The sequence below is a fragment of the Podarcis filfolensis genome, assembly GCF_964270895.1.
Source record: "Podarcis filfolensis genome assembly, chromosome: 2".
Lineage (NCBI taxonomy): Eukaryota > Metazoa > Chordata > Lepidosauria > Squamata > Lacertidae > Podarcis > Podarcis filfolensis.
Genome location: NC_139605.1, coordinates 115,991,019 through 116,015,566, shown reverse-complemented (window position 1 = coordinate 116,015,566; position 24,548 = coordinate 115,991,019). Strand labels below are relative to the sequence as shown.

The window sequence follows — 24,548 nt, the reverse complement described above, 5'->3', positions numbered from 1 at the left end:
CAACGCATTCCTTGTGTTGTACTGTAGGTTGGTCGGTGCTATTATCCCCATAATACAGATTGTGACAGAGAGACTAATGCCTGCTCATTGGTTCATGAGAGAGGTGAGCCTGGAACTGGTTCATAGTTCAGTCTCATGGCCACTATACTACATTCACAATGACAATACACTTTTAAGAAACTACGTAAAATGGTGTGAGCATGTGCTAACTTGTCATGTTGATGTTACAGGCACTAGCCAATAAGTGGCTGCGGCACTTGTACAAGACTATTCCATACAGTAATTGCAATAAACATAGTAAGTGGGCCAAAGATAATAAACATTTTCCCAAAGACAGCCCTGTTACATGGAAATTCAGTTGCTTTCAAGATGGACTCTAATGGAAGTGGATCTATTTTGCCTGTTTCCATACACAAGGCAGGGTAAAAACTGGTGTGCTGGATTGAGTTTTAAACTTGCAAAGGAAATAATTGGGTTCGAATCCTCACTCATTCAAGAACCACACTGGAGTAGCTTTGGGAAGGTCAACGTAATCTTGGTAAGTATAATTGGTTTAATTCACACTGAAATGGGAATGGCTATGTATATCGGTGAAAGAGTTTAACTGGAAGATTCCATTGCATCTAAATTAAGAACAAAAAGGAGTCTCTGAACTCATTGATGGGTTGATACTTAACTATTATTATTCTCAGGTAGCTATGACGTGGTGTTTTAACTTTAGATCACATGAAAGGTATTAAATTGCAAATTCGCCATCTTGGAAGGAGTTCTTGGTTCCCAGACTGTGAGAGTATGGGTGAAAATGAAGCTCTCCAGGTAAACAGCCTAAGTCAAGGTGCAGGCTGTGGGGAGAGACAGACCTCTGCTTCTAGGTCTGTTGGAATTATTTCATATTTTGTAAGAAGATGCTGAGTTTATGCCTTGGACTGGCATATGTCTTAGGGAGGTATTTGGATGTTTCTGTTATGTTATGAAGATTGTTCTGCAAAAAAAGCTTTAATTAAACTTATGGGCCTTGACAATGTTTTATTTCTCCAAAACGAGTCTGTTTTCATGCATCAAAGTGTGCAATATTAATATCTGCAATAAATCTGACTCTCAGGGTTGTTGTGCAAATAAAAATGTGTCCTTGGTGGGAGGATGGGGCTACAAATGGAATCAAATAAAGGATCTGTTTGTGATCTCCTTCAAGCGCTTGAAATAAAGAGAGCAGAAGCTTCTGCTGCTCAGCGATGTTCTCCTTTTGACATTCAGCTGTCAAGCGGAATTGCATTCCTGCAGCCTCATCAGAAGAGAAAGGGTGGCTTTTTCCTACATTATGCACCGAGCTGCTTGGCTGCGTGCCATAATCTGTCAGAAGTGCATGGCCTGTGTCCTTGGCACAGGTGCTCACTTGCACACACAGGCTGGGCTCTGCACACTGGAGCCTGGCGTCTTATTTATAGCTGGGAAGGTCGATTAGTCACTTTTTAAACGAAACTTGACTTAGAGCCTTTTCCACACAGTGATCCCCCCCCCCCCAATGGTTGCTATTTGGGACGATGTTTGGCAAACACTATTTAAAGGTTGTATATGGACATTTTTTTAAATGTTCAGGAAGTTGATCAAGAGTGATGTAGAGGGCATATTCTAAGGGCATAACTAGACGCAATGACGAACGAACATAAGGTTGCTACTAAAAATGGCAGCCCTGTGTCATGTTCTCCCTCCTCACCCCGCACTGTGAACTTAGGGAAACATGCGACTTGGCATCATTATGTCACCCATTTCTTTTCCCCCAACCTGGTTCTGCAGCTGATGATGTGGAGGAGGGCTGGGCGATATCTGGTTCTCAAGATTGTGATATATCACCAGGTAAAGGCTGTGATATACCAATATATTACAATGTCTGAAATAAAGATGGAGCTATGTAGAGGCATTGCTTCTTGGGAGAAAAGTGATGGCAAACCTAGACAGCATCTTAAAAGCAGAGACATCTTGTGTTCAAAGAATATTTGCAAAATCATATTGAAAAACCAGAACTATTAGAATAAACAAGTTCCACTATAAATACTGAAATATCAAATAATATGGATAACAATGTGTAACAGAAAAAGAAGTAGAAAGTTGGTTTAATAGTGTGTGGAAGAAAGTAATAGAAATGGAAAGAAATTGCAACTGAGTAGATTGGAAGTCAAGCACAGGGTGGAGTGAGGGGTCAGGGACGGTGGTGGGAAAAGGAAGTATGTGCGGGATTGTATATGAGTATGTGTGAATATTTTTAAGGATTGTATGAAATGTATGTCTGCTTGTATATCCATAATATGTATGTATAAATGTATCAGTGTTGAATTATTCCAATAAAAAATCTATTTTAAATTAAAAAAAAAAGCAGAGACATCACCTTGCCTACAAAGGTCCGTATAGTTAAAGCTATGGTTTTCCCAGTAGTGATGTATGGAAGTGAGAGCTGGACCATATAGAAGGCTGATCGTCAAAGAATGGATGCTTTTGAATTATGGTGCTGGAGGAGACTCTTGAGAGTCCCATGGACTTTAAGAAGATCAAACCTATCCATTCTGAAGCCCTGAGTGCTCACTGGAAGGACAGATCCTGAAGCTGAGGCTCCAATACTTTGGCTACCTCATGAGAAGACTCCCTAGAAAAGACGCTGATGCTGGGAAAGATGGAGGGCACAAGGAGAAGGGGATGACAGAGGATGAGATGGTTGGACAGTGTTCTTGAAGCTATAAACATGAGTTTGGCCAAACTGCGGGAGGCAGTGGAAGACAGGAGTGCCTGGTGTGCTCTGGTCCAGGGGGTCACAAAGAGTCGGAGATGACTAAACGACTAAACAACAAACAACATGTAGTGGCATGGGTGGCTTCATGTTTTACCTTGCATTGTGATTTTTTCCCGGCACCTGCTCTTGTGATTCACTGGCCCCTGCAGGAGGCAGGGGAGAGCTGAGTCAGCAGAGCTAAAGGGGGCTGCAGGAATCAAAGGAAGCATTGGCTGGCTTCAGAGTTTTCCCCACATTGTGATTTTTGCATAACACACACACACACACACACACACACACACACACACACACACACCATGATTTGTGGTTTATTGCCAGGTCAAAAACTATGAAACTGATACCACAATATGGACTTCAAACTGGTTTTAGACGATATATCGATATATCACCCAGCCCTAGTGGGCCACAAGGAATTGGGACAGTGTGATGATGTCATGTCATTACAAATAGAGGAAGGGGAAGATTGTCCTGGAGTTACCTTTCCTGCAGCACCCTGTTACACTTTTCAGACTTGGGAACCACTTTTGAGTCCTCCCCTAACATGGGAGCCACCTTTGCAATATTATTACAGGCGTCTCCCCCCCCCCACCCCGTCCAACTTACATGTGATCAACTGGTGTGCGACTGCGTATATGCTTGGTGCTGGGAATTAATTAAATTCAAACCTGGAAATGGCAAGAAAGAGTTGGGGAGTTCTCATGGTGCATGAGAAGGCCCTTCTAGGAGCCTGAAGAGGACATCAGTGAGGGCAGAGGAAACCCCCAAAAGACCAGAGGTGCAGTGGAGTTTTGTTTAGACCAGGCTTCCTAAATCTCTGCCCTCCAGATGTTTTTGGCCTACAACTCCCATGATCCCTAGCTAGTAGGACCAGTGGTCAGGGATGATGGAATTGTAGTCTCAAAACATCTGGAGGGCTGAGGTTGAGGAAGCCTGGTTTAGGCTGCTGTGCTTCCCCACCTAACAGCTGGCGTGTGGGGTAGTGCAGCAGCGATGCATATTCCAACCTCCTGCTGGCCTCAGAGCTTCAATTCTAGTTGTGGATATTTTTGGCTACAGTATTTTTTCGTATGTAGTGAAGAGAGAGCAGAAGAGTGGGCATTTGGAGGGTGCTTCCCCCTTATGCAGGCCATTTCCTCCTCCTCCTCATTTAATGTCAGTGTCCTCGGTACCACTTAGAATCATAGAATTGTAGAATCGCAAGGGACCATGAGGCTCATCTAGTCCACCCTCTGCAGTGCAGGAATCTTTTGCCCAACGTGGGACTTGAACCCACAGTCCTGAGATGAAGAGTCTCATACTGTGTTGACTGAGCTAAGTGTGCTGCTCTTGTCCTCATTTTGAAATGATATCTATCTATATTCTGAAAAGAATTTTTTAAATACTATACTAAAGGTAAAGAGACCCCTGACCATTAGGTCCAGTCATGACCGACTCTGGGGTTGCAGCGCTCATTTCGCTTTATTGGCCAAGGGAGCCGGCGTACAGCTTCTGGGTCATGTGGCCAGCATGACTAAGCCGCTTCTGGCGAACCAGAGCAGCGCACGGAAACGCCGTTTACCTTCCCGCCGGAGCAGTACCTATTTATCTACTTGCACTTTGACGTGCTTTCGAAGTGCTAGGTTGGCAGGAGCAGGGACCCAGCAATGGGAGCTCACCCCGTCGCAGGGATTCGAACCCCCAACCTTCTGATCGGCAAGCCCTAGGCTCTGTGGTTTAGCCCACAGCGCCACCCACGTCCCACAATACTATACTAGACTAGACTAAACTGAAATATTTAAATGTTTCTTTGTCCTTGAGTATTCCCACCACACTTGCAATCTTTTCCTGCCACACCCTTTGAGAACCACTACATTAAATAATCTATTTCAGGTGGCTTTATAGCAAAAGCTACTGTGGTTCTGTAACGCTTTAACTTGGAATAAAATTTTTTTAATAGTATTATTATGACTGGTTTTATTTATTTTTCTGGATAATTAGTAGAATGCTTTTTGTTATCTGCTTCCTGTTATTTGTTTGGTTCTGTGAGGTTATATTTTAGAAGCTACCTTCTATGGTAGCTACTCTAAAAGGTAGTTTATTAATATTTTAAACAAAGAAAGAAACAAACAAATATTGGTGTGTACAGCTGCCCATCATGAAAGCAACATGAGAGAGTTGGATAGACTTCAGGACTGCAAAACCAGTTTTGTCCCTGTTCTTTTAATAGAGATCCACCCATCACCCACATGCAAAATAGTGGCTGGGCTTTGAGCCAGATGCAAAGTGGCTCAACTGCATCCCATAAGCCCTGCAATTGGGTGTCTTGTATTAATTTACAAACCCCTGAACAACTTAGGTCCGGGGTACCTTAGGGACTGCCAGAGTCCTTATATGCTAGCTCAATTGCTGAAACCATCTGGAGCATCATTGGCCATCCCACAAGTTGGTGAAGCTCATTTCACATCAGCAGAAAACCAAGTCTTTAGCGTCATTTGCCCAGTCATTTGGGAATGCGCTCCCAGTAATGTTTCAGCAGGCATCTTGCATTTTAACCTTCAAAGATTTGTCTATGCTGCCAGGCTTACGCTTGCAATTAAGAAAACATCTGTAAGAGTTAGCTGGTGATTTGTGATTTAATTTTTTTGCATTGTTTTTATTGTGTATGTATAATGTATAGAGTAGGATACGCTATATCCAGCCTTTATTGATGGGCAGTTTTAAGGTAATAAGACTAATTTACTTCTAGGGTATTCATATATTTCCCCACCATTGTTCACCCCACACTTTTCAGTGCATTCCTCCCATCACTTTTCAAACAGTGAACAACTCCGATTCCTTTCTTAATGGATTAGTTGTGCTAAGCAAGTCATTGCTGATTTTGTTCTGTGAACTGCCATGAGACCTCTGGGTATAAGGCAGTATTTAATTCAATAAATAATAAATTAATCCAATTTAATTGAGCAAACCAAAAGTGCCTGAATCCCTGGGGGTGGTGGGAGACAGTCAAGAGAGGTGCCCCGAGACAACCATCGCTGCCTTTTTAAAGTTTCAAAGCTGCAGCATTTTTAAAGAACTTCACAACCCAGTTAATAAGTTTACTTCTACTCCGTATAACAGAATGTTTTCATCTTTAAACTGTTTAGCCTAGTTGCATTGAGAGCTATCTTTGACTGCAACCATTACATAAAAATTAAAAAACGTTCTGATGAATGCATGTGAATATATTGACCAAGTGTATTCTCCATGCCAAAATTATTACAAATATGAAAAGAAACAGAGTCTCAGTTTGAATGAAAGATTCTTTTAAGTTTGCAGGCCGAAATAATGAGTGGAATAACAAACCCTCCAACATTTCTCCAATGAAAACAGGGACATCCTACCATACCCTCCAACATTTCTCCAATAAAAATAGGGATATCCTAAAGAAAAGTGGGACATTCCGGGATCAAATCAAAAATAGCTCTAAATCAGGGAAGTCCCTGGAAAATAGGGACACTTGGAGGGTCTGGAATAATCCCAGATCAAGGCTGGTCCCATCCTTCCTTCCTTCCCTATCTGCAGCCCGCGCCCGAACAGTCATTGGTGGAAGGCGCCGCTTATCCCGCCTGCTTGAGCCGCAGCTCCTGATGGACACGCAGCTTCCCCTATGGGAAGTTGGCGGTGGCGGCCGAGAGCCAATGGGCTGGAGGGACATGTGAAATGGAGCCCAGCCGCCAGGAAGGCTTCCAGGAAGTAGCTGCTGCTGCTGCAGAACTTGGAAGGGAGTGAGGGCAGAAGGCGGAGAGAGGTTGCAAAGGTGAAGGAAGGTAGGTAGCTGGGACGGGATCCTTGCAATCTGGTAGGATTTCTTGCAGTTTTTGCAATTTGTGGAAGGGTTTTCTATGTCTGGGTGTATAAATGGGCTCTAAAAAGTTTAAAGGCAAAGGCAACTTTTAAGGGATATTCTTGCTGGAGTATTCGCTGTACAGCAGTGAATTTACGATTGGAGCAATAGCCCATCTTTCGTCTCCCATTTCTACTTTTACTTTTATTGTTGTTTTATTTGTTATTTGTGAGTTTATCTGAGGTGAACTCAAAGCGGCTTGCAAAAACTAACATTATTATTAATAGCGATTTTATTATTTGTACCCTGCCCATCTGACTGGGTTGCCCCAGCCACTCTGGGCGGCTTCCGGCATATATAAAAACATAATGAAACGTTAAAACCTTCACTATATAGGGCTTTCTTCAGGTGTCTTCTAAAGGTTGCGTAGTTACTTATCCCCTTAACATCTGATGGGAGGGCGTTCCACAGGGTGGGGGCCGCCACCGAGAAGGCCTTTTAGAAATAAGAGTTAAAAGCCTCCTAAAATGCTCATCGATAGCATATACATAAAAGGGCACATCACTTGTATGCATGTAGTGTGGGAATGTTTTCCATCCACTTGCCTCAGCGGTGTTAAGGCTTGAGATATCTGGTGGGTTTGTGATGCAGGTGAGACTCGAATCAGGATCTTCTTGGACCACTTCGGAGACTCTTGGCTTTTAGTCAGTGCTGAAATTCTATATACTAATAGCAGACTCATCCTCGATGAGTCTGGGCTGTAGCCAAAATGGCACCATCTGTGGGCAAATCCCAAGATCTGCAGGAGTACAAGCATTTTAAAGGGGGAGAGAACTCATAAATGGGGGTGTGGACACCCACAAACAATTCAGTGAATGAGCATGCTCAGTAGGCATAGAACGCATTGCTGACTTGATTGTTGGGGGGACAATGACTGGAAAACAGGTGGGGGAATGGAATAGAGTACAGTGGTACCTTGGGTTACATATGCTTCAGGTTACATACGCTTCAGGTTGCAGACTCTGCTAACCCAGAAATATTACCTTGGGTTAAGAACTTTGCTTCAGGATAAGAACAGAAATCGCGCAGCAACGGGAGGCCCCATTAGCTAAAGTGGTGCTTCAGGTTAAGAACAGTTTCAGGTTAAGAACGGACCTCCGGAACAAATTAAGTATGTAACCAGAGGTACCACTGTATCCTGGAAAAGGAATAGCTAGCTGGTTGGTTGAAACCCTGAACAGGACCACTCAACACTGCAGAATTTGGTTGCTGTTCCCATTTGTCTGTACAGGCTATGCAAATTATGTTGGGTGCCTTCTTGCTTAGTGTGACTGGACTCTAATGTTAGGCAGAGAAGATAGGAAGAGAGACATTGGTAAGTGGGAGGAAAGAAGAACCATTAAGGTGAGACTTGGGTGTTCAGGAGAGGGTGTGTTGAAGGACAGTGAATCTTGATGGGCAGTGGAAATGACAGCAATGGTTCCTCTTCATCCTGGAGAAGAGTGACTAGTGGGGTGCCACAGGGTTCTGTCTTGGGCCTGGTCTTATTCAACATCTTTATCAACGACTTGGATGATGGACTCAAGGGCATCCTGATCAAATTTGCAGATGACACCAAACTGGGAGGGGTGGCTAACACCCCAGAGGACAGGATCACACTTCAAAACGACCTTGTCAGATTAGAGAACTGGGCCAAAACAAACAAGATGAATTTTAACAGGGAGAAATGTAAAGTATTGCACTTGGGCAAAAAAAATGAGAGGCACAAATACAAGATGGGTGACACCTGGCTTGAGAGCAGTACATGTGAAAAGGATCTAGGAGTCTTGGTTGACCACAAACTTGACATGAGCCAACAGTGTGACGCAGCAGCTAAAAAAGCCAATGCAATTCTGGGCTGCATCAATAGGAGTATAGCATCTAGATCAAGGGAAGTAATAGTGCCACTGTATTCTGCTCTGGTCAGACCTCACCTGGAGTACTGTGTCCAGTTCTGGGCACCACAGTTCAAGAAGGACACTGACAAACTGGAACGTGTCCAGAGGAGGGCAACCAAAATGGTCAAAGGCCTGGAAATGATGTCTTATGAGGAACGGCTAAGGGAGCTGGGCATGTTTAGCCTGGAGAAGAGGAGGTTAAGGGGTGATATGATAGCCATGTTCAAATATATAAAAGGATGTCACATAGAGGAGGGAGAAAGGTTGTTTTCTGCTGCTCCAGAGAAGCGGACACGGAGCAATGGTTCCAAACTACAAGAAAGAAGATTCCACCTAAACATTAGGAAGAACTTCCTGACAGTAAGAGCTGTTCGACAGTGGAATTTGCTGCCAAGGAGTGTGGTGGAGTCTCCTTCTTTGGAGGTCTTTAAGCAGAGGCTTGACAACCATATGTCAGGAGTGCTCTGATGGTGTTTCCTGCTTGGCAGGGGGTTGGACTCGATGGCCCTTGTGGTCTCTTCCAACTCTATGATCCCACTCATTTTCTGAAATAAAACAAACCCAAGTCTTGGGTTTTGCCCTCTCCTTTGGTGCAGGGCCCACCACTTAGGGGCATGTTCAGAAACCCTATGAAAGGGAGCTCTTTAAACCATACTTCTATATATGAATGAAAGAGAGGCTGGCCACTTACTACCCATCAAGACTGGGGATTTGGGCCTTCTTGGACCAGACGTGGGATAATAATTTGTTCTGTTTTATAAGCTGTATCAAAATGTTAGGTTCCTGTTGATCATAAGTCAGTTAGCATTTATGGAAACTTCCTTTAGCTCAGGAAGTTTGTTTTGTTATACACTTCTGCCCCATTATCTCTTGAAATATTGCTGCGCTTAGAACTAATAACCGTAACTTTGTAACATTGTTTGAATGCTTTAATCTCATGAGCAACACACCGACTGTTTAGTTTTGTAAAATAACCATATTTATTATTATTTATTAATTCCATTTCTATACCACTTTATGTTTTTAAGAAAAAAAAACTCAAGAGAGGTTTAAAACACCAAATAAAACAATATGGAATAAAACATTACCAAAGAAAGTCAAATATAAAGCATACATTCAAAGCAACTTAATTAACAGGAAGCTAAAATATTATCTTAAAAACTTCATATTTAAAATGTAGATAAACCTTGAGGATTGCATAACGGAAAGACAGCCTGGAAATTATAAACGTGAAATGATATAATTGACCTATCTAGTTTTGAATCTTGTATGAGTAACACAGTGATGATGTATGGTTTAGATTTCCAAAATAACCTTATTTAGATACTTAAGATAAACCTAATTTCATACTGATTTTAAAGATGGAAAAATCAAATTAGAAAAAACGTGAGTTGGAAGGGAAAAATTAAATACACATGGTTATACTTTTCTCTTGCCTTCCAATAATTTAGTATGGGCCCTCGCATGTTTTCAAACATACATAACTAGATCCATAGTCATGACGGCTAGGGACTTATTATTTTAAAAAACAAGTTGTCAGAAACTTGAATTTCAGTCTGTGTACCGCATACTATTGTCCATGGATAATCCTTGTCTTAAATTAAATTCTCTGTTGTAGAATCTGTGTAGCTCTGTCTGTGTAGCCTGTAGCGCTTGTCTTTTTGCAATTTGACCTTATGGTATGGACTTTGTTATGAGCAGAAATCTTTCCCGCCTACTTGATTTATGAGCTTGTTTATGCAGTAATTGATAGCCTTTAACTTTACGTAGTTTATGCTAACAATATCTTTCCCTACCCAGGTGACACATTCTCTTCTCCTTGAGAACCATGTGGGATCCCAATACAGGCAAGTGGGAAGAAGGATTGATGGGTTTATCTGGGGTACCTCTCTAGGGAATATGCATAGGGATGGGCACAGAGGTGGCAACTATAACGTTGCATGTGAGCTACCCCTGGGCAGGAGGGCATTTTTTAAATAGGCTTTGGCTGCCTCCAGAAAGGGCCCTGAGTGCTTTCTACGCACTGAGTCATGTGCTTGTATCCATGCATTAAATAGCTGCCACACTATTTTTTAAAAAAAAGAAAAGAAAAGAGAGTTAGCTGACTTGGTAACTCCCAAGGCACCTCTCATGCCATTGTGCTGGTGTACCTAATCAGCATTAAAACTCACCTGGATGGCAAAGATCTTGCAAGTTCTCTGTGAGGGAAGTCCTGCCAAGTGGAAAAACAGAAGGCATTTTAAGTCCAGTCACAATTGGCTTGGGCCAGTCTTGCTTTCTGCAACAGAACTAGGTTGTCTCAAGTCAAGGACAGCCATTTGTTTTGCCTGACCTCACTGCCTGTGAGTTGTCCTCAGCGATTCAGCAGAAGGCTCAGTCTGACATTGCTAGTTGTCGCTAGTGATGTGTTGTTGCTTTTGAAAGACCCTGTGCTTTTTCCGCGGCCAACCACATGGCCCCCTTGGACCTCCTGAATCCGAATTTCCTTCTCCCGTTAGTATTAGTGGAGACTTGCTTTCTGAACGTTGGAGGTTCTTGGTTGATTGAGGTTGAAACTTGTGTGGCCAAAAGGGCAGGGGCTGCTCCTCTAGAGAACATGCAGGAATGTGGAAGGAAGAAGAAGTGCTTCTCCTTGCAAGCTTGATGGGCTGAGGTTGGGAGTGGAACATGTGTAGATGTGCCCAGTTAAGGGAGCAGCTGAAACTGTAGGAGATCTATAGCTCACTGGCAGAGCCCAGGCTTTGCAAACAGAAGATCCTGGGTTTCTGATCTTCCCCATCAGTTTCGCCATTTCTGCATAATCCATCAATTTTGTTTGCCATTCTTCCTTTGTTGGTAATGCTTCTTCCCAGTAGCATTCTCGCTGCCGTCATTGCATACATAAAAAGTCTTTTATCTTCTCTTGCTACTTCTTCCCCTATTAAATCTAAAAGAAAGGCTTCTGCTTTTTAAACAAATGTATTTGTAAACATTTTCTTTAATTCATTATAAATCCTTTCCCAGAAGCTGTTAATCTTGCAACATGACCACCACATATGGAAAAAGTACCTTCTTTCTCTTTACATTTTCAACACATATTTGATTTAGTTTTATACATTTTTGCAATCTTAGTTGGTGTTAGATACCAACGGTACATCATTTTCATGTGATTTTCTTTCAACACACAGCATGCTGTAAATTTTATTTCTTCTCTCCGCAACTTTTCCCAAGATGAAAGTTGGATATTATACCCAAAATCACTAGCCCAATGTGCCCCACACAGTTTCAGCTGTGTCTTCACAATTCATAAGGACTTGCTCCCCCACCCAAATGAAAGCTGAGATTCTTAGGGAGCCAAACTCTGTAGGCAATACCATGACGGCACCTCTAAGTAGGCCTTGAAAAGACCCCTTTGTTTGGAAAATTCTGAGCTGGATAGATCACTGCTCTGACTTGGTATAAGACAGTTTCCTATGTTTTAGAGATGGTGTCTTGCTCATGTTGCCTAGTATACATAGACCGGGGTCAGCAAACCAGGGGCCGGTCCACTGCCCCTCAGACCTTGTGGGGGGCTGGACTATATTTTTTGGGGGGGAAAGAACAAATTCCTATGCCCCACAAATAACGCAGATATGCATTTTAAATAAAAGGACACATTCTACTCATGTAAAAACACGCTGATTCCCAGACCGTCTGTGGCCGGTTTTAGAAGGCGATTGGGCTGGATCCGGCCCCGGGCCTTAGGTTGCCTACCCATGACGTAGACGGAATGGTAAGATGCTTCAGGTTGACCACTGCGTGTTTCATTTAGCCTTGCAACTGATAAGATTTTCTTTTCCCCCCCCTCCCTTTTTTGTTTTAGGCCAGCCAGGCGCCTACCCAGGAGCTGCCTATCCTCCCAACCCATCATATCCAGCGGGCTTCAACCCTGCCCACCCCCCTCCTGTGAATCCTGCCTTTCCCCCAGGTCCAGTACCTGTTGGCCCATATCCTGGGCCCCCAGCAGGGATCCCCGGGCAACCTGCATACCCACCAGGTCATTCTATCCTGCCCCCGTATGCTGGACACCAACCTGGTTACCCTGTCCCCCCTGGCGGTCCTTACCCCCCACCTGCCCCAGGTATGCCTGGAGGGATGGGGGTGAATCCTTTGCTGCCCGGGGCTGTTGCCATGGGGACCCATGGGATGGATAAGAAGGCAGCGAAGAAGATGAAGAAGAAGATGAAGAAGGCGCACAAGATGAACAAGCCACACAAGCACCACAAGATGCATGGGAAGGTGTGTGGAAGAGGAAGGGAGGGTTGGGGAAGAACAGGAAACTTGGACTTGTTGACTTGTTGTTGCTGTGTCTCAAGAAGCTAGCCAATCTGGTGCTCTTCAGATGACTCACATCATCCCTGACCGTTGTCCATGCCAGATGGGGCTGATGGGAGTTGGAATTCAGCAACATCTAAGGGCTAGGACTGGGCAATATTTCATCCAAAACTGTTTTGAAGTCCATATTGTGATATCAGCTTCATAGTTTTTGACCTTGCGATATAACATGAGCCGTTATGTATGTTAGGGCTGGGCAATGTATTGTCCAAAACCAGTTTGAATTCCATATTGTGATATCAGCTTCATAATATTTGACCTTGTGATATATTGTAAATCGTGATTGTGTGTGTGTGTTGTATGCTTTGCAAAAATCACGATGCAGGAAAAACTGTGAAGCCAGCCAATGCCTCTATGTAGCTCCATCCTTATTACAGGCATTGCGATTATATTAGTATATTGTGATGTTTAAAAGGTAAAGGGACCCCTGACCATTAGGTCCAGTCGTGACCGACTCTGGGGTTGCGGTGCTCATCTCGCTTTATTGGCCGAGGGAGCCGGCGTACAGCTTCTGGGTCATGGGGCCAGCATGACTAAGCCGCTTCTGGCGAACCAGAGCAGCACACAGAAACACCGTTTACCTTCCCGCTGGAGCAGTACCTATTTATCTACTTGCACTTCATGCTTTCGAACTGCTAGGTTGGCAGGAGCAGGGACCGAGCAATGGGAGCTCACCCCATCACGGGGATTCGAACCGCCGACCTTCTGATCGGCAAGTCCTAGGCTCTGTGGTTTAACCCACAGCGCCACCCGCATCCCATTGCGATGTTTAGCTGGCGATATATCACAATGTTGAAAACCAGGTATCGCCCTGCCCTACTGGGGGGCATTATGTTGAGGAGGTTGCCATGGAGGTAGAGAAGAGAAGGCCTGGTGGTCTGAGGTAAATGGTCGCTGGGCCTTCAACCGTGAGCTAGACAGGGTCTGTGGGGTTTATGATTAGAATTATTTTGGGGTGTAGCTGTAAATTATGGGGAGTGATGCTGGAGGAGGGTACATCGCATGGTTGGGGAGAGGTACTCCTTTCTGCAGGGAAGAGCTTTGACCTCTGACAGCCTGGTCCTCAGTCAAATTGTGGACATGCGTATTGGCTGTCTTCAGAAAGCAGCAATTGTGCCAGTTGGTGGGAAAAAAAGTCCCGAGAGAGAGAATGGGAGAAGAAAAAAATGGAACCGAAAGGGTGGGGGAAAGCCTTCTGCAAAATGGAAATGGATCCCAAACAGAGTGATGAAGAGGGTGGGGAAAGTCCTTTGCAAGTAGTCAGTTTGGACCACTTGTTAATTGGGGATGGGTCAGTAAAATGGACCAAGATGGAGGGCGGTGGGAGGCAGCAGCCGAATAGTGACACTGGGGGGGAGCACTATTCAACGCTGCAAGTTCCCGTTAACTCTGGCTTCTCCCACCATCGGCTGCAAACTCCAGTTGTCTTTGTGCATGGCAAACGGCCCTTCGCAGTGGGGGGGGGGGAGTTTCCCCTCCCCTGCAGTACTTGTTCAGAGTCTGTCTTTTCCTTCATCCAATCTGTGTGTATAGGAAACAGTAATTTCAGCTGATAATGAGGCATTAATATCCCCAATTGACATTTTCTTGAGCTGAGCTCTGGGATAGATTAAAGCCCTGATTAGATTTCGGTAGCAGTAACACTGAGTCAGAATTGAAGTCTCATGAGCCTCCCTCTTCTTCTGTTTACAGCACTCCTCCTCCTCTTCCAGCAGCAGCGACTCCGACTGAGGCCTATTCCTACCTCCCAGACCTATCTTCTTCCCGCAAACGCTGACCCTTGCGCCAGTTTTCCTGCTTCCAACCAGCGCTGATCTACTTAACTGTCAGCAGATAACAATGAGGGCTGCTTGTGGGTCACCCATTATTTACAGGGTTTGGCCAAAGTTTATCCCAACGGCATGCGCAACATCCTGCAAAGTCTGATGGGAGCTCTGGTGCCGATGATTTAAGCAGGGTTGGTGGGGTCAGCAAATGAGTCTTAAGAAAGTCAGAATGTGAGGCCACCAATTGGCTTAAGTAAAGTTCATCTGCAAATGCCTTTGCTCTTCTGAAATGTAGGCTGTTCAAAATGGCAGCCAGTCAGGTTGCTTCTCAAGCACCCCGAAGCTTTCTGATTGGCTTCCTCAGGCACTTGGGGTCCAAGTGAATGGATAAGATTTGCTTTAGGTGACAAAGAAGTGGGCCTTCAGATGGCGTTGTACTAGACCTCCCATCATCCCTTATCATTGCCCATCCTGGCTGGGACTGATGGGAATTGTAGTTGCAACAACATCTAGATCAGGATTTTGCAAACTTGGGTCTCTGGCTGTTTTTGGACTACAATTCCCATCATCCCTGACCACTGGTCCTGCTAGCTAGGGATGATGGGAGTTGTAGTCCAAAAACAGCTGGCGAACCAAGTTTGCAAAATCCTGATCTAGAGTGCCAAAGCATAGCCACTCTTACTTTAGGCTGAGGTTTGAACGGGAGGTGATGGATCCAAATTGGCCCAAGAATTTCGAAAAATGGCTCCCGCTCCTCAATATGATCATCTTTCCTGTGCTACATGGGGAAATGGCAGATAGAAGCGAAGAGATTCGGAAAGTGTGTGTTGCTTATTTAATATAAGGTTGAATGATAGGTTTCTTAATATTGCAGATAAAATGTGCTTGATCAGGGATGATTATGCTCCATTGTGCAAACATTTCAGTAGCTTTATTATATTATTTCAGAGGCATGATTCATTTTTTTAATATAACTGAGGATGAAAATCTTGTTAGGGGCGTGTTTCAGAAAGCTTAAATACTTAACTTAAACATGGGGAAATAACACATTGGTCGTTTGCGTCATGTTTGATTGTAATGCTATAACCATGGGCACAATTTTTGGTGGATTAAAGTGGGTATCTGATCCAAGATGGCTGGAGTATCTTAATGAATTGCTAAAAAACTAGGATCGCACACCCTCCCCTGTAATGATAGAATACTCTAAGCCATTGCACTTGGAGGCAGCATGTTCTCTTTTTAACTCACAATTGCTCTTTTTCCCTGCAGAAAGGGGCTACTTAGGGAACAATCAGATGTGCTTGGAGAATAAAAGGAACAAGTTGCAGTTGACCAACCAGTTAAAAAGTGCAAAGAGATTCCAAGCAAAATGGCTTCACACAGCTATCCTTTAAAACTCTTCCCTGTTCTGACAATTGTTAGTGTTTTAGTATTTTGGTTTAATATGTATTAAATGCATATTAAAGGCCACCCTGGGATCTTTGCAGGAAGAGTGCGTTACAAAAGTTCAAAATAAATAATTTTTTAAAATGTTCTTTAATATCTTGGTGCATGTTTTGAGAGCGCGAGGGAAAGCTTTGTGGAGTATAAACAGCAAGTTTAAGCGTGTCAGGGATTCTCCAGATTGTTCGACAAAGAAAGGGGGAGCATCGCTTTGCAATATCCAGTGCACATTAGCAGATCATAATTGTCAACATGCTAATTACTGTGTATCGGGATGAATCATCTTCTGCTTGTTTATTTCCTTTTGACATTTTGCTATTATAATTCAGCAGTTGGATAACGGCAGTTACAAAAATGACTAGGCTAATCCTGGGCCTGATCCTGCGCTGGTGTAAAGCAGATTGACACAATCTCCACACACGGACCTTGCTGACAAACAACAACATTTGTGGATAAAAAGTACATTTGCCTTGTGCCTTCCCCACGTCAGTCTCTTAAAACTGTTCCAATAAATGCAAATGTCACCCTCTGGACTCATTTGTGGAGCCAGAATGGGAAGTGCATAATTATTCGTTTAGATTTCTATCTTGCCTTATATCCAAAGGTCCAGCAGTAGGAAGCATTAAAAGTAATGGATTGAAAGGCTAGAATATTTCAACATGAAAGTTGAAATCCCCTTTCCCCTCCTAAAATTAGGCTTGTAAAGAGTCAATTTGCCTAATCACCTGTGGGGAGTTAGACTTGTCTCCAGGTAACCAGGCAAGCTTATCCAGCTTTTGTTAAGGAAGACATTTGTTCTCTCTACCTGACCCCTGTTTTTAGGTTCAATATGTATACGTTTTACACAGATGTGTGTGGCTAAGCAGGCTAATAAACATTTTTATTTGGGGATAGTATCCTTTTGTGGATGTGTTGGCAAAGCTGCCCAAAACATTTATCTAAATGAAAAGGTCTTGTGATTCTTCCAAAACAAACAAGCACCACTGTTGACCATTTGGCCCAACTGCTGAGTAGCATGACTGGCTGACTTTTTGACAACCTCCATTTGCCATTCCAGGGTAACAGGACAGGCAGGTTTGTTTGGCCACTAGTGGGTCACTGCACAGAGCTGGGGGGCTGTGCAAGGCTTGATGGGGCACAGTTTGTGCAGGCCCATTCCAGAAGATATTTGTACCACGTCAGACATGGGAGAAGGGGAATGGCAGGGATGCCCAAAGCCCTCTGCTGCTGTTCTATCGTAACCGATGCAAAGCACTGTGTTTATGAAAACAAACGCTCTGGCTGCACCACCTTGTTTGCAGATATGGTTTAATATGAACAAGCTGCAAATTTGCGGGCTCCCAAACAGGAAGTAGGGACGCGGGTGTAGCTGTGGGTTAAACCACAGAGCCTAGGGCTTGCCGATCAGAAGGTCAGCGGTTTGAATCCCCGTGACGGGGTGAGCTCCCGTTGCTCGGTCCCTGCTCCTGCCCACCTAGCAGTTCGAAAGCATGTCAAAGTGCAAGTAGATACATAGGTACCACTCTGGTGGGAAGGTAAACGGCGTTTTCGTGCGCCGCTCTGGTTTGCCAGAAGCGGCTTAGTCATGCTGCCACATGACCCGGAAGCTGTACGCCGGCTCCCTCGGCCAATAAAGCGAGATGAGCACTGCAACCCCAGAGTCAGCCACGACTGGACCTAATGGTCAGGGGTCCCTTTACCCTTTACCTTTAAACAGGAGGTGGCTGTTGGCTTGCTCCTCCTCGTCGTGGCTAAGCCATGGTTTGGTTTAGCATTTGGTCTGGTCCTAGACTCGTGGTTTAGCTCTCTCTTAACCCCATGAGCGGTAAACTATGGAACAAACCTTGGTTGTAGCTTGTGTTTTTTTCTGGAGACAGCTAAACCATGGGTCTGGGTTCAGGCAAAACGCAAAGCCGAACCATCAGTGCAGCAGCACAACAAACAGATGAATGGCAAAGGGCGCATGCCAAACCAGGCCAAGGATGGTGCAAATTGGGATGGGTGAGGGGTGTGGCGAGGGGGAGAGGGTGACCTAGGGAGACTCCCAGGGGCCAGATAAGGTGGACATAGGAAGTGCTACATTTGGGTCCTAATTCTGAGGTTCCCTTTCCCTCTTCCTTCAAGAAGGAGCTAATGAATCTCTAGCAGAATAGTCTCAACATCTTCACCAAACTTCGAGGTTTGGGGGTAAGCCATGATTGTTAAACTGATATAATATCAAAATATGTGGCATGGATGTACAATCTCCATATACATATGGCTGGCTGCCAACCTTCGCCTCTTCGCTGCGGACAGCTGCCTTCTTTCCCCAGCCCAGCCCAGCCCAGCGGACCACCAGCTCAAAAACCTGCTCCCCCGTGACTTGTGTTGTTTAGAAAAATGGGTCGTTGACTTTAGCCTTTCAAAAGGTGGACTCTATTGGATGGGTAAATGGTATTCCCAATTTTTTGAACCGTTCTCCCTAGAGCATTAAGGGACTGATGACATGAACATATATATATATATATATATATATATATATATATATATATATACACACACACACACACACACACACACACACACACACACACACACTTTAAATAGCAGGACGAAAATAGAAAAGCATGCTGAGAGGTTCCTCTGCTACCACAGCCGAGTGCCTAAAGCAGGCCGCCTCTTATGTACGCAACAACAGCAGCAAGAATACTTATTGCAAAGTATTGGAAGACACAAGAGTTACCCACCCTGGAAGAGTGGCAGATGAAGGTGATAGACTATATGGAATTGGCGGAAATGACTGGCAGAATCTGAGACCTGGGAGAAGAGTTGGTGGAAGAAGACTGGAAGAAATTTAAAGACTATCTGCAGAAACACTGTAAAATTAATGAATGTTAAAATGATGTTGGATTGAAAATAAGTGGCATTAGCAACAAAGTTAACAAGAGTATGCAAAATTGAATTGATAATGGATGAAAATATAGAGTTATAATATGTTAAGATACAGAGTTAAGATAAACGAAAGAGGGTAAGGATTTGCTGATTTGATTATTTAAATGGGGATACAAAAAGGGGAGGTGTGAGGAGGCCAAGGAAATAAGATAATGAGTTAGGGTTACAAAAATGGATTTGTTTTTACTCTTCTTTTTCTTATGTATTTTTCTATGGTTTTTTTTTTGTATTTCTTTCTTTTTATATGATTTTTTAAATTTATGTTTTTGTAAAACTTCAATAAATATCTTTTAAAAAAAATATAAAGCAGGCCGCCTCAGTTTGAGACCCCCCAGCAACAGAAAAGTCCTGCTTGATCAGACCCAAAGACCTCCCTTTCATTTTATTTGTTTCCTAACGAAAAAATAGCAAGGTGCTCATCTAAGCTGTGCAGTACAACATATAAGGCTATTTAAAAACAACAACCCCTAAGAACATCAATCAATACTGACTGGTTTCAAATTAATTAGAAAATCATCATAATTATTATTATCATGTATTCAATTTATGCCACCCTTTCTCAAAAGATCCCAGGGCAGTGCACAACATTAAAAACGCATTACAGAACATCAGTAATAAAAACATAGTAAAAAGCATACTGACAGAAGGACAGATAGTAAAATAATTAATGACACTCCCCTGCCCCACACTTTCACAGGCCACAGATGATTTAACGGCCATAGGCCTGGGGAAGGAGGAATGTTTTTGCCTGGCGCCTGAAGACATGTAATGATGGCACTAGGTGAGCCTCTCTGGGGAGAGTGTGCTGTAAAGGCATGCAAGACGGGGTAGTTTCTGCTAAGGGTAAAAGGTAAAGGACCCCTGGACGGTTAATCCAGTCAAAGGCGACTATGGGGTTGCAGCGCTCATCTCGCTTTCAGGCCGAGGTAGCCGGCGTTTGTCCACAGACAGTTTTCTGGGTCATGTGGCCAGCAGGACTAAACTGCTACTGGTGCACGGAGGACCGTGACAAGTGCCGGAGTGCATGGAAACGCCATTTACCTTCCCGTTGCAGTGGTACCTATTTATCTACTTGTACTGGTATGCTTTTGAACTGCTAGGTTGGCAGGAACTGAGACAGAGCAACAGGAGCTCGTCGTGCAGATTCGAACCACCGACCTTCTGATCAGCAAGCCCAAGAGGCTCAGTGGTTTAGGCCACAGTGCCACCCGTGCAGTGGCGTAGCGTGGGGGGTGCGGGGGGACCGGGCGCAACATCTGGGGGTTAGGGTTAGGGGGCGCAAATCCACGGGTTAGGGGGCGCAAATTACTTGCCTTGCCCCGGGTGCTGACAACCCACGCTACGCCACTGCACCCGTGTCCTCAACTTTAGGGAGTTCCACACTGCAGGGCCTGCGTCACTCAAGGCACGATCCCTAGTGATAGCCAAGTGACCCTCAGGGGGTGTGGGGAACCCCACACCCCCTGCTCTGCTGGCTCATCAGCAAAGTAACATGTTGCCAGCCCCCTGTTCCTATGAGCACCTTGGCTAATGGCGGCTTCTGAACCAGAAACTGGGGCAGCCCCACAAAAAAGCATGTTACAGCAATCAAGCCTTGAGGTTACCAAGGCATGAGCCACTGTGCTGTTTTAAAGGTGCATTCTATATTTGACCTCCTTCAGTTATGTTTTATTTTGACATCTTTTAAGACAATATTTTAAGTTTCCTGTTATGGTGTTTTGAATGTATACAGTGGTACCTCGGTTTTTGAGCGTCTCAGAAGCCGAACGCTTTGGGTTTCGAACGCCCAGGTTTCAAAAACCCGGAAGGAAATGCTTCCGTTTTTGAACGCACCTCGGAAGCTGAATGGCTTCCGCTGCGTTTGTTTCAATTTTCTCCACTGATTTTTCTGACTGCCATTTGCACCTCAGTTGTTGAATGTTTCAGAAGTCGAACAGCCTTCCGGACGGATTACGTTTGACAACCAAGGTACCACTGTCTTCTATACAGCAGTACCTCAGGTTAAGAACTTAATTCGTACTGGAGGTCCGTTCTTAACTTGAAACTGTTCTTAACCTGAGGTACCACTTTAGCTAATGAGGCCTCCTGCTGCCGCCGCGGGATTTCTGTTCTCATCCTGAAGCAAAGTTCTTAACCCGAGGTACTATTTCTGGGTTAGCAGAGTCTGTAACCTGAAGCATCTGTAACTGGAGGTACTACTGTATTCCATAGCCATTGTTATTAGCTGCTATTGGCAAAACTGTATCAGGAATTTTCTTTTAAAGCAAGGGTGATGAACCTCGGGTCTCAGGCGTGAAAAGCAGCCCCCACAACTTCTGACTGACCCTTGATCCCTCCCTCACTGGCGCTGCTCCATTCCAGCTGTTTTTGCCTGGCTGGAATGTGTCCTTGAACTCTCTGATAATACCTCTCATTGTCTCGATGGAGGATGCAGAGGGGAGCACAGTGTGTATAGACAAAGGCTCACTGTAAAAGAAATGTAAAATCTGCTATAATTGTCCCTGCTGACCAATGAATGGGAAGTGGTCCTTTGAAGATGGCCCAGAAGGGAATGCAACCTTTGGAGTGAAAAAAAGGCTCCCCACTCACCTTTGGAAAACCATCCAAGTTAGAAGCACAGCCCATCTGCAAGGCATTGTGATCTGCCAGGTGTTGCAAATGAAGGCAAGGTGTGGGGTGTTCTCTAGCCGGCTTGATTGTGCGCCTCTGTCTGGGAACTGGGAGTTCTTGCTGGCGACAATCCTGGGGGTTGAGGAAGCTGGAGGGAGACTGTTTTCAAGTGCTCTGAAAAGAACTGCCCCTTCTTTTTCTTCTACCCTCCACCCAGAATGTTAAAAAAGGGAAGCTGAGTCAATTTTAACTATCTTTTCACACAACAGGGAAGACTGGAATTGATTTGGCTACAGCTATGCATAAGACTGGGCTCTATGAGCCCTATTTAAAATAAAAACACATCTTTGCACATATTGTTTTTAACCAATTCAATCTTTATTGGTAGTTGTGCCCTTGTTGTATTCACACTCCACAAAGGCCCATCAGCTTCATCCTCTATTGCTTTTCAGAAAGATGGAGATGCAGTGATTTAGACAAGCTTTTGCCAAACAGGGTTGCTTCCAGACTCTCACTATTTTCAGTTGGGGTTCAGCCACATACTGGAAATTTCAGATTACGCAATTATAGTTGATAAGGCAGTCCTGTGAAACAAACCCACTTCCTCAAAAGATTGGACTTTTTGTGATAGGTAAAGTTCTGTGGAAAATGTACTGGAACGGACTTGCTTTGATGCAAAATAACCTCACCTCCCTGAGTGCATGCTCATTAAATAGCCAAAGTTGGCTAATCTCCCTGCAAACAAATCAGAATGAATAGCTTACATGCTACTAAGGAGGGGGTTAGTTTTAGTTTATCTCTTAGGTTCCTTACACATTATACGTTTAAAGCAGATTAAAAGTACATTTCCCCCCTCAAAGAATTTGGGGCACCTGGAAATTGTAACTCTGTGAGAGGTGAACTACAGGGCCCAGAATTCTTTGAGCTTTGAAACTGCTTTAAAGGTATAAGCAAGTGAACAACCATAGTCAGTTTTCTTTTTTTAACTGCACTTGTTCCAATTTTATTATTTAGATCCCTTTGTCTCTCAAGTGTCAACTTAAAATAATTTTCTCCATATGCAGACATAGTAAGGGCTTGTTTGCATACACATTATGAAGCATGGACTTCTCCTCCTAGCTGTTTTTTTTTATGGATCATTTTCATATCCTTGTCATAAAGACAGGTACAGCCTTTCTTTAGCAACCAGGACACAGAGCAGAGCAGGATTTACCTCTGTATCCTTGAATAGCTGAATGTTCCTGTGAGATTGAGAATAAATTAGCAAATTGAAATAGCACCGACCTTGTGTGAGAGTTAACACCTGTTAAAATAAAGAAGGCTGTTCACACTCTGATCTGTTTTATGCCACTGTCAGTTTCCTTCATGTATTTCTACACATTCACCCCCGGGTTTGCACAACTAAGCAAGCTGAGGACTTTTTCCTACAAGGATGCAGCGTTCACATAGGGAAACGAATGTATACCAGCAAGAGTACAGATCACATGGATGTCTATTTTGCTGCAATTGCACACGAAGGTGTTCAGCACAATGAAACACAGAGGCTTTTTTCAGTCCTCTCCCCCCCAAAAAGAACTACTGAAGTGATTGCCACAAAAAAGCACCTTGAAGACTAAGAGACAGAAGCTTTCGTGGATCAGAGCACACTTCCATCAGTACTTTGTTACTGAACCCTTTATTATGAGTCAAAGGAAGTGTTTGTTCCATGGTGTGGACAAATTATATTTTTTCTTAGGGCTAATTCACAGATTCTGTTTTGCCTCTCTGCAATGTCCCTTAGGGTTGTTGTTTTTTAAAGAAGTATTTCCTTCATCACTGCATAATCATTGCTGCCCTTCATAAATCTGGGATTTGGGGACAGTGTTTCTGCATCAGACTGATTCATATAAATTCATTCTATTTACTTAGAATAGACCTGTTGAAATTAGTGAGCCTAAATTTGTCATGTCCATTAATTTAAATGGGCTTATTGTGAGTGTGATTAATGCTGGCTACAACCCAATATTCTTTAATTATTTAGTTTTATTTTTTTACACTTGCCTAAGGTGATGTACAAGGACACGGGTGGCGCTGTGGTCTAAACCACTGAGCCTAGGGCTTGCCGATCGGAAGGTCGGCAGTTCGAATCCCCGCGATGGAGTGCGCTCCCGTTGCTCAGTCCCAGCTCCTGCCAACCTAGCAGTTCGAAAGCACGTCAAAGTGCAAGTAGATAAATAGGTACTGCTCTGGCAGGAAGGTAAACGGCATTTCCGTGCGCTGCTCTGGTTTCACTAGAAGCAGCTTAGTCATGCTGGCTACATGACCTGGAAAAACTGCGGACAAATGTCGGCTCCCTCGGCCAGTAAAGCGAGATGAGCGCCGCAACCCCAGAGTCGTTCACAACTGGACTTAACTGTCAGGGGTTCTTTACCTTTACCTTTAAGGTGATGTACATACTGAGTGTAAACACAACAAAATAATTATGTCGCTCTTCCTAAAACATTAAAATACTATAAGAAGGCGGAGGGAAGCCATCTAAGACACAGCAGCTTCAATTATCTTCAAAAATTGCATGGAATAGTCAACTATGCTAGCTGGCCTGCCTGGGGCACCATGACTGAAAAAACCCTTCAAAGTTTAGAGCTCTCTAGTTGTAATATCTCATTTACTTGTCAAAGGGGCTAATGGCTAAAGATGGCTCAAGTCCAGGTATCTGAAGAAGATACCAGGTATCTGAAGAAGTGTGCATGCACACGAAAGCTCATACCAAGAACTAACTTAGTTGGTCTTTAAGGTGCTACTGGAAGGAAATTTTTGTTTTGTTTGTTTTGACTATGGCAGACCAACACGGCTACCTATCTGTAACTGGAACCATATTTTTGTGTAAAGTTGAAAACACTACCATCTGTGTACTAAGCCAGCAGAACAAGGCTACAAGACCAGGT

The 24,548-nt window shown here is 44.0% G+C and overlaps 2 protein-coding genes across 3 annotated transcripts in view; both read left to right on the top strand.

Annotated features, from left to right (window-relative positions):
- AMHR2 (anti-Mullerian hormone receptor type 2) overlaps positions 1 to 24,548 on the top strand; it is a 119,874-nt gene that overhangs the window by 37,403 nt on the left and 57,923 nt on the right. The gene's annotated exons all lie outside the window — the stretch shown is intronic.
- PRR13 (proline rich 13) lies at positions 6,446 to 16,972 on the top strand. 2 transcript variants are annotated; one of them, XM_083599543.1, is made up of 4 exons: positions 6,446 to 6,557; positions 10,322 to 10,368; positions 12,363 to 12,778; positions 14,567 to 16,972. In XM_083599543.1, exons 2-4 carry the CDS (start codon positions 10,350 to 10,352, stop codon positions 14,603 to 14,605), a joined length of 474 nt encoding a protein of 157 aa, XP_083455669.1. In that variant the 5' UTR covers positions 6,446 to 6,557; positions 10,322 to 10,349; the 3' UTR covers positions 14,606 to 16,972. The 2 variants fall into 2 exon arrangements, with proteins under 2 accessions (XP_083455669.1, XP_083455668.1); XM_083599542.1 differs by having other exon boundaries at positions 6,465 to 6,567.

Excerpts from the sequence above, each read along its gene's own strand:
- PRR13 (XM_083599543.1), top strand. Across the intron at positions 12,779-14,566 it reads ACCACAAGATGCATGGGAAG|CACTCCTCCTCCTCTTCCAG; the intron begins GTGTGTGGAAGA and ends TTCTGTTTACAG.